General features: G+C 39.6%; 1 protein-coding gene across 8 annotated transcripts in view; it reads right to left on the minus strand.

Annotated features, from left to right (window-relative positions):
- The window catches only part of ARMC9 (armadillo repeat containing 9), a 59,779-nt gene that overhangs the window by 43,974 nt on the left and 3,149 nt on the right, over positions 1-12,656 (minus strand). For all 8 annotated transcript variants that reach the window (XR_011002581.1, XR_011002577.1, XR_011002579.1 and 5 more), the window contains exons 5-9: positions 12,240-12,395; positions 10,243-10,335; positions 9,595-9,619; positions 4,799-4,956; positions 2,880-2,978 (exon numbers count right to left, since the gene is read on the minus strand). Coding sequence is in view for 3 of the 8 variants with exons in the window: in XM_068200560.1 (XP_068056661.1) it covers positions 2,880-2,978; positions 4,799-4,956; positions 9,595-9,619; positions 10,243-10,335; positions 12,240-12,395 (531 nt within the window). In the remaining 5 variants the exon portion in view is untranslated. The remainder of the gene's footprint in view (positions 1-2,879; positions 2,979-4,798; positions 4,957-9,594; positions 9,620-10,242; positions 10,336-12,239; positions 12,396-12,656) is intronic.

A 12,656-nucleotide genomic window follows, 5' to 3' on the forward strand; every position in this document is an offset into this window, starting at 1 on the left:
GTAGCTGATTTAACAAAATATACTCTACAGCTCGAGTACAGATCTCAGAGAATTATGCAGATTTAGCACTTTCTGCTCTCAGAACCTGACACAAAACCTGGACTGTCCCCTGAGTTGCATCAGTACAACTGGCTGTGAACTCAAGCACCTCCTCTTTTCAAACTATGTAATGCATATCCACTCATACCCTAAATAACAGTGGTGGAAATTTAAGGCTGCATGACAATACAAAAAAAAAAAAGTAATTTCCTTGCTAATGATTCCTTTTTCTGCTCATTTATTTAGAGGTATTGATCCAGCAGGACCAATTTATTTCAGGGCCTTGTCCTGACATCAATGATGTCAGTGAGATAGGATCATCCTTATCAGTCAAGGTGAAGTGGGGAAAAAAAAAACCTAACAAACGACAAACCACCATATTTAATGCCTGATAAAACTCTTTAGACAATGACTAAAGAGAGGGTTTTTTAAGCCTCTGAGGTAAGATGATGGTATGGTAAGGATGAACAAAGTAGCTGCCCCTCTGCTAGTCTCTTCTCTCTGTAATTATGCAGCTGGCTGCCCCTTACAGCAGGAGGTTTGTGAAATGGAGTAGCTGGAAAGACCACACTCTAGTGCCTCTAAGTAGTTATGGGCAAAAGGTGAATGAATCTTCCAACACAAATCCAGCACAGATGCTGTGAACTCGTGCTACTACTTAGTCTGGGTCACGGTGCCTCCAGCTTTATTCCAAAACTTACGCAAAAACCTGAAACCACTTAAGGGTAGAACAATAACATCTGAGTGTATAACAATGAAGTACTTGAATCCTTGAAGAAAAAGTAATGGCATGCCTGAGTGGCCTAGTGGCAAATAGTCAGAATTTTAGTTCATCTCATCTGGCTTCCTGCATCAACAAAGCCAGGGAGTGGTTAGAAATATTCTGGGATGAGAAAGGAATCTTATTTTTCTTCTCATATGACAATATCTATTTTTTCTTCTAATATTTATTTGTGTTTCTACATGTTTGCTATTCATGTATAAAACCAGAACTCTTTAAATGGGAAATAAACAAGAAAATATGATCAAGAGGGGACAAAAGGATAAGATGAGGGAACCTGATTATGATGCAGTTAATGTCTATATGCAAAGACTGTGATTAGCCTTCCAAAACTTGGCTAATACCTCAGAGAGCCTGTGTGGATCTGCTTGTAGAAACAACATAAGAGTTCAACCACAGTAGCTGCTACAACCTCAATGACAAGGTGTGACCTAAACCAGTCTAGAAACCCTTAATCTACACAGTCTCAGGGCTATAACTGGACTGGTCCTCCACTAAAGAGTTTGGCTGTCACAGCAACTACCTCAAATAGTGTGGATAAATGAGCCACAAAGTCACACAGAAATAGTTCTGCTAGCAAAGCCTAGTATAAAAATAGATACAACTGTGCCAGGAGAACACTGCTTTGCTCAGGTTAACCTAGTTAAAGGAGACAAAAAATTACTTCCAGCAGGGAAAAAAATCCACCACCAACATATCCTCTTTCTCTAACCTATCTGCATAGTTGGAGACTGTGTCAAAGTGGCCACAGTACCATAAGTATAGTGGCAAAGATGCTTTTGGAGCAGAAATGCTTTTAGTGACACTTTTAGGAAAGCAGAAATCAGAACCTTGCATGACACTCTTCCCTCTGCCCCTTTCCTAAAAGGGTTCAAGAGACTGGAGGATCAACGTATGGATAAGAAGAATAGAAATAATAAGCAAAACCCTGGTCAAATGGAGCACCTTGAAAGCACAGGAGAAAAAGAGAAGTCTTGATACAAGCAGAGAGCAGGAACAGAGAGAAGAGAGCACGTGGCTATACACAGTGGGTGATCTCAGTACAGGGAAGGAGAAACACACACAACCTCAACATCAGATGGCAAAAATACAGAAGACTACTGAGGTACCTAAAGCATTATCTCAAAAAGCCACTGGCAAGGAAAGAGGAAAGGCCTCTGCAAGTTGTTGGTTAGAAGAAAAATGGGGTGGGAGGAGGGACATTATGGGATGGGAGATGAGATAAGCTATGGATATGATATAAATCTGAGGAGAGGGGAGCAGCAGACAGCACCTAATATTGAGGTAACAGACAAATAGATGCTGGTTCCTTCCTGAAACCCTGAAATAGCAGCTTTTGCAGGCTGCATAAGATTGCACCTCCTAAACTCACGGCTGGTCAGAGAAAGGAGTTCTGACCATTAACAGGAAAGTGAGGGCATTTAAAACAGCCTGAAGAGCAATGAGGAATAATACTTATCTCTGAAAATATTAGTACGTAGGAAAAAAAAGGAAGCATTTGTATTATCTCCTTATCTTTCTGTAGCAAATTTTCAAGAAGAACAAAATGTACCCATAGCATCATTGTTATTAAAAACCTTGGCTAGAATAAGAAGCAGGAATTTTATTTTCTTCTGCTTTTCCTTTGACACTTCACTAAGTTCTCCTGCTACAAAGTTAAGTACACATGAACGCCTGCCATGGCAAAAACAACAAGCACAGTTCACGATTTTGGCTTGTCTTTGTAGAACAGTTGTACACAATATTTTCTTAGTAAAACGTTTTGATGCACTTTTATGATTAATGCTTATTTAAAGCATTTTGTTAGCATTTTAACAGACACAAATTTTACTGACCTCACAATAACAGAATTAACCATACTTACACAGCTATAACTACACAACCAGGTCATTGACCAGCATCTGAGACCAACAAAAAATGTATTGCCATATTCTTATACAAGCTTGAACACATTATGTTTTGTCTTTCCCATTACAGAGCATTTATTGTTCTATAAGTAGCTTAAGTAGTATTGTCTTTTAAGACGGTTACTTTAAAAATCCCAAACATTTATACTTACAGTTCCAGGCCTGGTGAAGTCAATGTTGTGTGCTACAGTTTGTTTAAAATGTTTGCTAAACAAGCAAGCACAGACACTTTGAATATACTCTGGTGTAATCTAAAAATTGGGAAACAAAATGAGAACAAGATTACATAAAACTTACACTTTCTACTAGACAAGTGTTTCTACCTCAAAGGCTGTTTGTTTGGTTTTTTTAAAGAGCAAGAAACCACACACCTGAGGCTCACTGCACAGACACAAAGTATATACTGCAACTACCATTCTGTACAGAATTTTCAAAAACTTTAAATTCTCTTTATCTGGGAATTGTTACACTATTCACAAGACTAGTGCTAAACACTTTCAGAGAGTCTACGAGAAAACCAGATTTTGTGACACCTCTATTTGCATACAGATTTTTGTGAATCAAAAGGTTCAAAATCAAATCAAAATAAAAAATGAAGAAGTTTTGAGTTTGAAACAATGCTGACATGTTGTTTACATAAAGAGCAGAACTTACACAACTGTCTTGTACAGCAGAGAGAATAAATATGAATTACACAGTACAGCACTTTGTTTTTCAATGCAAAATATCTCAGTGGGTTTAGTGATTTTGTTTTGGGAAATCTACACCTCAACAGAACAGCTTAATTTCAGGAGAGTTAGTACCTTCCCCAGAAAAGAGGACTGAGATTATAGAAATGCAACTGGAGACCCTTCTGATATTCCCAGACCTTCAGCAGGATAACGAACCCCTTCAAATTCAGAACGCTGTAACTTCAATATCACTTTATTCAGCACCCAGCTCCACTTTGGATTCAGAAATGACAGAATCCAGGATCCCTAACGGAAGAGCTCCCTCAGCTGGACACACTTGGGAAGCACCAAACGAGTGCCCCGCACAAGGCTCTCAAAGGAAACTGAACAACATCCGCAACAGAAGAGAACCGGCGTCCGGTTCCGACCACAGAGGGTCATTGGATATCGCCTGGAGAGCACGGAGGTGTGAAGTGGGAGGCAGCAAATGAAGGACTGTGATTCTATTGTCGAGAAGATACCTTCCCTAATCTGCTGTAAAGCATAATCCACCCAAAGGCAAATTCTTCCCTGCAGTAATAGCGAGCAGTGATCCCAGAGCAGAGTAACAAACCATATGGTGTTCATGCTGATGACAGGAGGAAGGTGCATATTGACTTTTCAGCAGGCAGCACAGGAAATGCCAGGTCATTCTCCCTGCTATCAATTCACAGTTCCTTCAAAAGCACCTAGAGGGCACTAACATCTGCCATAAGAACAGCCTTCAGATTACACAGAATTTAAGCTCCCAGAGAAGCACAACACATGAAAAAGACAATTTCATACAAAAAATACTCCTAAAAACGTTGTACTTTCTCCACTTACATACATGTGGACCATTTCACATGATGAAGGACTCATTCACTCCTATCTCCTTGTTCCCTTTATCAATTAAATTAACAAGTCCAGTTTAGCTGAACAGAGAGCAAAGCTTTTCCTCACCAAATTTTTGGATAAGAAAATTGTTTCCACTACCATGGAATTTAAAACAGACCTGACAGAAGTTTTAAATACGCAACAATTGTTGATGGGCTGGACTGCAATCAGTAAGCACCAAAATGCCCTCTAATAACTGCTGCTGCCAAAGCTCAAAAGGGGACTTGCACAAGAGATCTGAGAAGTCTTGTGAGATAGTGATAATTTTTTCAAGATTTCTGAGTCAGCACAATTCAACCCACTTTTTGCACTTTTATCCTCTTTCACCAGGGCAATGGGAGAACTGCTCATCCATCGTGCTGTGTTTCATTAGCCAAGAGCCACAGCTCTAACAGAAATGCTCATAACTATGAAGCATAATTCACCCTTTGGTCTCCATTTTCAGGGGGGTGTGGAAACAAGTGCACATCTGGGTCATCTCTTACCATCTTGCCAGTGACTGTGGCCTCCAAAGAATCTACCAGCTTTGCAGTGACTTCAAGGAGACCACGGTAGTCCATCTGCAACTTGCGCAGTCGTTTCAGGTTGGTCATGTAACTGTGCTCACGCTTCACTAACTGCTGATGAAGATGTTGCATCGTTTCTGTCAAGAGAATAATAAAAAAATAAATAGCATCACCTATCCAAACAAAAGGACAAAAGAACCCACAAGCGTTTTTACTGCTCTGAACAGACAACCTCAATTTCTGAGGTGGGAATTTGCCTACAAGGATAATTTCATGCCTCTGTCAAGAGTCCATTTCATTGCAACACCTACGAGTATTTATTACACCTTAATTGTCCAAAGAACCAACTGCTTCACAGTTATAGTAGCAACACAACTATAAGGCAGTACACATCACTGAATACACTTGTGAAGAGGATGATCCATTACTTAGTGGTTAATGGTAAACTCTATTGCTTACTTTCAATATCCTAAGTTTCTGAAAATATCTCAAATTTGTCTTTCATTTCTATCAGAATAATTAAAAAGTTACATTTCTGATACATTTTATTCCTTTGGGTTCAATTATTTTCAAGACAAAAGCAAAGTGAGTACCAGAATCTGTGTACTCCACCCCAGTCTCAGACCCAGCCAAGTCAGCGTTCTGCATGGAACTGGGCACTGAACCTGGAGCTGTGGTCCACAGTGCAGATCTCTGTGACCAGACAAAACCATGAAGTGAGGCACAATAATTCTATTGTTACAGCTGATGATGTGTATTTTGCTAGAACATTATGTTTTAAATGAGTTTGCTGAAAAGCCAGTACTGCTTTAGTGTTGTGAAAAGTGGCATCGGGCCCATCTGCAGACAGACACAATATTTACCATAGGACGTTTTGTCAAACAGTGGGAAGGAATCAGCTTGACTGTGGAGTTTCAGATAAAAGTAGGATTTTGTCTGCCTCTCACAGACTGAAAATCTTTCTGAGTTAAAGTAAAAAGCAGCCCAATATAACAGTTTATCTTGCTGATAAACTTTAAGCCAGAGATCCTGTTAAAATCCAGCAAAATGCACTAAAAAAAAACCCAGACTAATAACCAAAACACCTAGAACAGTAACATTAAGCAATCCTGCTGAAACTGCTAAGCTTCTCACAATTCTGTAAGCTGTCAGACTAATCTCAATTTCAATCAATATTAACTGAAAAATCAGTAGAGTTAAGATTACTTCCAAAGACAACCAAATTATTCAGCCTTGATGATAATAATTCAACTTTGATTTTGTATTTATTTCACAGCCATTACTGTTAAACTGCTACCACAGCTTTAATATGATACAGCTTCAAAACAAGAACATTTTTCTAAACTAAAAAAAGATTCTGAGAGCAGCCACTGCACAAAACTAGCTACTCCAGCACTTTATTCTGTTGCCTAGATGAGAAAATGGGAATATATTTTTATTTAACTGTGACATAACACATTCAATGAATAAATTTCCAATGGACGTATCTAGAGCGTGACTTTCACTCAGAGGAAAGCTGGAAGCACCAAATCACGAAGCCTAAACCTTCTCAGAATTTGCTTACTTTTCATAGCTCAGTGGGTAAAATTTCCAGTGATGAAAATATGTCTTCCAACTGCAGTCAGCAGGAAAAAACTACATAACCAGAACTCAATGCAGCTCATGAACACTAGTCTTGGAAATTCAGAAACGGTCCAATTTTACCTCTTGGCTGTTAAATGCAGGGATTATCAATAATAAACTGAGAAAAGAGTGTCAGAAAGGAATCACAAAGCCTTGGCATATCTTGCAATTTTGTATCACTATCTTCTCACACCTAAGTAATTTTACTGAAAAGGGGAAAGTCTTTCAAGACAGCTTCTCCTGCTGAAAGAGCAGGAAGCTCTTCTCACTGGCAAACAGCTATTCCAAGTGCAGACAGCTGCTGGAAGAGCTGGTCCTGTTCTGCCCCACTCCCTCATTGCAGTCCTGCCATATCCCTATAACAGCATTCATTTAGAAAAATCAGGGAGCTACAGGCCCAGGTAAAAATTAGTATTCAATTCCTTGTTTAAAATGTTAAATCATTACCATCCCAGTCCAGATTTGGTAAAAGCAAATGGTACCTTTCACAGGCATTTCAGTTGACATTTATGTCACCTTGCAGCAGTGATCAAACTGCACCATTACAGGAATCAGAGTAACACTGTGGCTTCTCTCTTTCCCAGACACAACTCCCAGCACTGGCAAATGCTTTGTACATATGAGAAGCTTATTGAGGAGGAAAAAAAAAGCTCTGGACCAAATACCTACGAGAAACATCATTCATATGTCGATGAAAAGAGGGGAAAATACAGCACAGAAAACTAACCTCCTGGTGTAGGAAGATACAAGATACAGTAAACTTGTGACTCTGCCAAATGAAGATGCTGGCACTGGGTATCATCTGAACTACTGCATGTTTCTACCAGAATTCTTGCCTGCTCTCTCATGTGCGTAATTGTCAAGTCTTCTAGCTCCAGTTCCTACAAGCAGCCAAAGAGTTACACATATGCACTTAATTCCATGATAACCTTTTCAAAGTGAGAGATTCCTTCACAACTTACCTATACCTGAAACACGCTTCCTGAACTTGTGCTTCCTCTGTCTCTTTCTGTCTAATCTCAGCCCACCTTCACATACTTGTCCAGAAGCACTGACTCCAGCCAGCTGAGTTCCTGCACACTGTGAAGCAGAGCTCTGAGCAGAGGTGCTGCAGGTCTCAGGAGCTGCTGTTGGACACTGAATCTTGCCCTCAGGAGAAGCAGGAGTCTCCTTCTTGCTTAAAAATTACTACCCATACTCTAAACTGACATTTTTTCCACATAAATAGTCATTTAGAGTTTAGCAAAGCTTCACAGACAGGTAGGTCAAACTCCACCTTCTCTAGTGCAGAAGCCTGACAAACTTCTGCCACTCTCCCCCTCCTCAAAACAGTGGAAGAGTGGCTGTGAACTCATATACAGATTTGTAATGAGGCAGTGAAGGGAACAACAGCTGAACACACATCCAAATACTTCATTCCCTCAGTTCCTGTTAGCAGAGATGACACAAAGAAGGTCTGAAGCTCTCTGTGCAAGATGCCAACCACTCTGCAATTTTTTCCTTTCCAGCCAAACTGAAAACATATGGGAGAACCATAAGTAAAGCACAACTGCCACAGAAATAGCTTTGGAAATCATACAGGAACTGAAATTTTTTAGCAAATAGGTAAGAAGCCAGACTGTAGCAGGTAAATCAGGCTAGGTAAACACACTGAATGCTCCAGGACACCCTCAAAAGCATTTACACCACCCCACCCAAACTTGAAGTACTTCAGCATGTCAGACTGATGACTGGCAACTATTTACAAACGGCTGTTTCCAGGACTCTGCCACACTGCTCTTCATTCATGTGTTGCCTATAAATTTCCTTTGCATTTCCCCTTCACTGATAAAGTAAATATTCTCCAGCAGCGAGTAAGTGCTGTGGATCCCATGTGATGTGAGCAGGATACTGCAAAAATAACCTCTTGGATCAAAAACCTTCATATAAGACAGTCCTCAAGTAACCTTTATGAAAAATCCAAACTGACTCAACCTCCAAGGCACATAACAAATCTGCAAATTCAGGCTGACCTGCATGAATTGAATTCCATGACAGTCCCTGCACAAAGCACAGAACCTGCCCAAATTAAAACTAATTAGGCCCCAAATAAGTCAGGTACAATTGCGTAGTTCTTTCTTTTTAATAAGAGCATGGGATTATTGCCTTCAGGAAAGTCCTCCACAAGGAAAAAGTGTAGCTCCTGGAAAATAAAAATCCAAGAGACCTTTCTATTATTCAGTGAAAGTCTAATGCAACAACACAAAGCATAAAATAACAAAGAAAACACATGGAACTCACCCTGGGAGAATACCTAACTTTCTGCCTAATTCAATCTACAAAAAGTAAATCCTCAGGATAAACCTACAGATAAAATAACTCAAGAGGAAAAGTAATTTTAAGAATCCAACTGGTCAGCTATAAATCCCTAACTAGAAAGTGTATGCAGAAAGTTAAGTGAAAAAATCAATGAAAGGTAGCTGGAAACCTAAGTTCCATTTATTGAACCGATTTTTAAAAGGCACATGTTTCAAGTGTTACCAGCATCTAACAGGACTCTGTGCTGAAATTATTATTTCTAAAGGGCCACAAGTCACACACACACATTAACGTGTGTATAAGCAGCTTAGCTCAAAATGCAACACATCAGCCAGTCACACTTAAATGAACACATTCTTATTCGGGATATACTAATATGCACTATTTTAGGAGGTACTATTTAAACAAAACGAGTAAATAGGAACAAAAATCAACTTTGTCTAAGATCATCAGACAGTCATCAGAACAACTGAATGAGACATAAAACCTGGAAGCAAGGGAAAGGAATCTGAGGCAACCCACTTTCATCAGAACTAGAAAAGGAAAGCTGGTATGCCCTTTTATGGAGTTCTCCACTTGTTTTTACCATGTTTCAGAATAGAATAGGTGTTTAATACAAATCCCACTGCTAGGCCCTTTCCCATTTCTAGTCCATACTTATTGATACTTATTGACTGCTTGAACCTTACTGAGCTTGAAAAGCTATCCATAGCTATCACCAAAGCTGGGGTCTGGATTTCCATGGACTTGCTGCTATGCATCACTGGTTTCCCCACCCCTGCAGGTAAATCTCCCACTACTTTCACAGCCCTTGACAATTTTATAGAACGTCCTTACCACAGCCCAGTATTTACCTTTGTTGCACTGTCCACTCTCCTTCTGTTGCACGAGTAAAAGCAGATCAGGAAAATGTGCACCTTTTCAGTGTTTGTTCCAGAGACTCAGAATGAGAACCTCAACCAAGCCAGATATTCTTACAATCCCAGCCAACAGCAAGTGCCTCATGCTCTACAGAATACATAAATTCAACAATAGATACATAAAAACCTCTTAAGTGCACAACTCACAATGTTGCCTAGGGACTTGAGATCTTTTGCTGACCTATCAGTGGCCAAATAATTTCTAGAACCCTTAAAAGCCCTGGAAAACTTTCAGCTAATCCCTGAAATGGCTAATTTAAAAGACTAACAGCTTTAGAAATGCTAAGAAAGAAGTCAGGTCAGGTTGGTGCCTTTGGGTATCTTGTATTTATACATGGAAACAAAGAATGATCACATGATAAGCATGTAGGTTCATGTGGATCTGTACATGGTCTTTACATGACTTTTTCAAAAGTTTATTTTTGAATGTGGAATATAAACAATGTTTCCTGTCATAAAAACTCTGAACTGCCATGTTACTGCAATTCTGCAATAAATCTCAGCAGCACACTCTTGCAATAAATTATACTGCCTCTTTATAGTATTTCTAATTATCTGCAAAGTGTTTTCTTAGAAGGATACAAATATAGTGAGAAGCCGAGGAGTCTGTCTGGCTTTGAGAGCCAGAGACAGGAACATTTCCAATCTTGTCCTTAAATCCAGTGTCCAAGAATCCTTGAAAAGAAAAACAAATAATGACAGTTGTTCACCAAATATGTACACTCTGAAGAAAGTACTGCTTGGATCACAGCAACTTCCCACTAGCAAACAAGGCAGCCAGCACTGGATTTAAAAGATTTTCCCTTCACTGTTACTGATGTGAATGCACTTGCTCACTCCCCATGAAAGCATACAGAAGTCAGAGGGGAGTTCAGTATTATTCCTAGATAAGAGTTCTAGAAACACAATGTATCTTTATTTAAAGTACAAAACTGTCACATAGTTTGGTGGCTTGTATATACACACAACTGCCCTGAAAGTAAAAGCACCTTTAAAAGACAAGCAACTTGAGAAAAGGATAAAAAATTATTTTCACACGTATTAAATAGAGTACAAAATTTGTAATTTTGCACTGCTCAGTTTTCATCCTTTGCTCCTAAAAAGATCTGGGAATTATAAGTTTTGTCCATAACTACTGCAAGCATCATGACATGACACTGGTGGGCACAATGTTTCTAAAATAAGGATTTGGAGAAAATGCAGGAAAAACAGACCAGCAGAACAGATCAAGAGCATTAACTGGAATGCTGTCCGCTGTCTGACGTAGTGTCTCATACCCACAAGAAAATAACAGTTAAGGAAAAACGTCAAACTACGACTAGGAATCTACCAAGCACTCATGTCTTCTATTTCAAGCCTTCAGTGAAGCTGGTTTCTGCTTGAGGAAAAGCCAGCCAACGGAAAAAAAGCTGCCTTCAAACAAGTACCAGGAGCTCCCTAAATTTACTGCTGTATACATGTATGTTGCAAGCTGTTCTCACAGCTCAGATTTGCCCTTATTTCACCATGCTGGAGAGTGTACAGAATTTACTTGCTGCATTTACCAACTCAGTACCCAGACAGTGGTGTACCACAGCACGCTGTATATTACCAAAGGAACCCTGTCTCCTACAGAGAGGAGTGCATATGATTTTTCAAGATGCATTACACAAACTGACAGGAACTCCAGCTATATAAAGCATCAGATGCCTGAGAAAAATGTATGCCATAAGAACTCTGCTTTGTAAACTAGTGACTCACTGCTGCTCTTTCTCAAACATGAAACAATCTGTGTTTCAACACTAACATGGAATGAGTTGAACAATTCCCACAAGAAAATATGAGTGAGTGAGGACTAAGAGCTTGGACACTGGGTTACTCAGAATAAACCTGAAGATCTCATCTTAGATAACATATTTAAAAAAAAAATGTTGCTAAGTATAATTAAAAAAAGAGTAGTCATATTCCATCTCTGAGGTCAACCAGTCTATCTCATTATTTATTGCTAGTCCCAAAGGAAAATGGCAGGATATGCCTTTTTTTGGTGTTAAACTGGAGCTCCTCATCAACTGGTACATCTGAAGTCAGCCCTAAGGCAAGTATCACTTAAGCTTTGATTTGGTATCAAAAGCAGTGTGGCAGCAATGCAGGCTGAAGACATCTCCTTGCACCAGAGTGACTGCCCACAGCTGCTCAGCCAGGCCAGCACAACTGTCCGATGGTCAGGGAAGCACTCAGAGCAAACAACTCTAAAAAATATTATACATGCTTTACAAACAAATGAGTGTAGGTATGTGTATGTGGGAGCTGTTTACGCACACATTCACAAGCAAGAAAGCAATTCCTTGACCCAGTCCTAGTGCAGCCACACAACCAGACATTTCCAGCACAACAGAGAAGCTGAGGTGCAGTTTTGCAGTACAGGAGCAAGCTGCCAGCAGATGAAATGGTGGCTGGACCCTCCCCACAGGCATTGCCAGCAATACCTTGGAACATCAAACCACAGCTCTGGAAGTCATCTCCTAACCATCCACTCACGTGGTGTGCAGAGTGCTCAGTGTAAGTCACCACAAAACCATCTCTGCAACACAGATACTTACCTGGAAAAGTTCTTTAAATGAAGGATGTACCATGGGGTTTGGAACAAATGGCAAAGCATAGAAGGGAAGAAACTCTGTAGTCTGGCTCAGTGCAGCTCCTTTTGTTTCCAAGTATGCCTTGAAATAAGAAATCCTTTCATCAAGTTCAGCTTTGTCCTAAGAAACAAAGCAGCAGATTTAATTTAATTCATACCATTCTGAATGAACTGTAAAGCTGGCAAATAAAAGAAGAGACCCAAGTATATTAATGCCAAGTTTGAAATTCCAGAGTATTTGTTATCTTTGTTATCTAAAAACCAGTATTTATTTAACTAGAGAAGATATTGTATGTTTTCACCAATCATAAAAGAAAATGTAAACCAATGCTGTTGTTTCTCTCATCCAGGTCCAAAGAAAGAAGAGACAGACAACTGCTTT

Source organism: Anomalospiza imberbis, chromosome 10 (assembly GCF_031753505.1).
Source record: "Anomalospiza imberbis isolate Cuckoo-Finch-1a 21T00152 chromosome 10, ASM3175350v1, whole genome shotgun sequence".
NCBI classification, from domain to species: Eukaryota; Metazoa; Chordata; class Aves; order Passeriformes; family Viduidae; genus Anomalospiza; species Anomalospiza imberbis.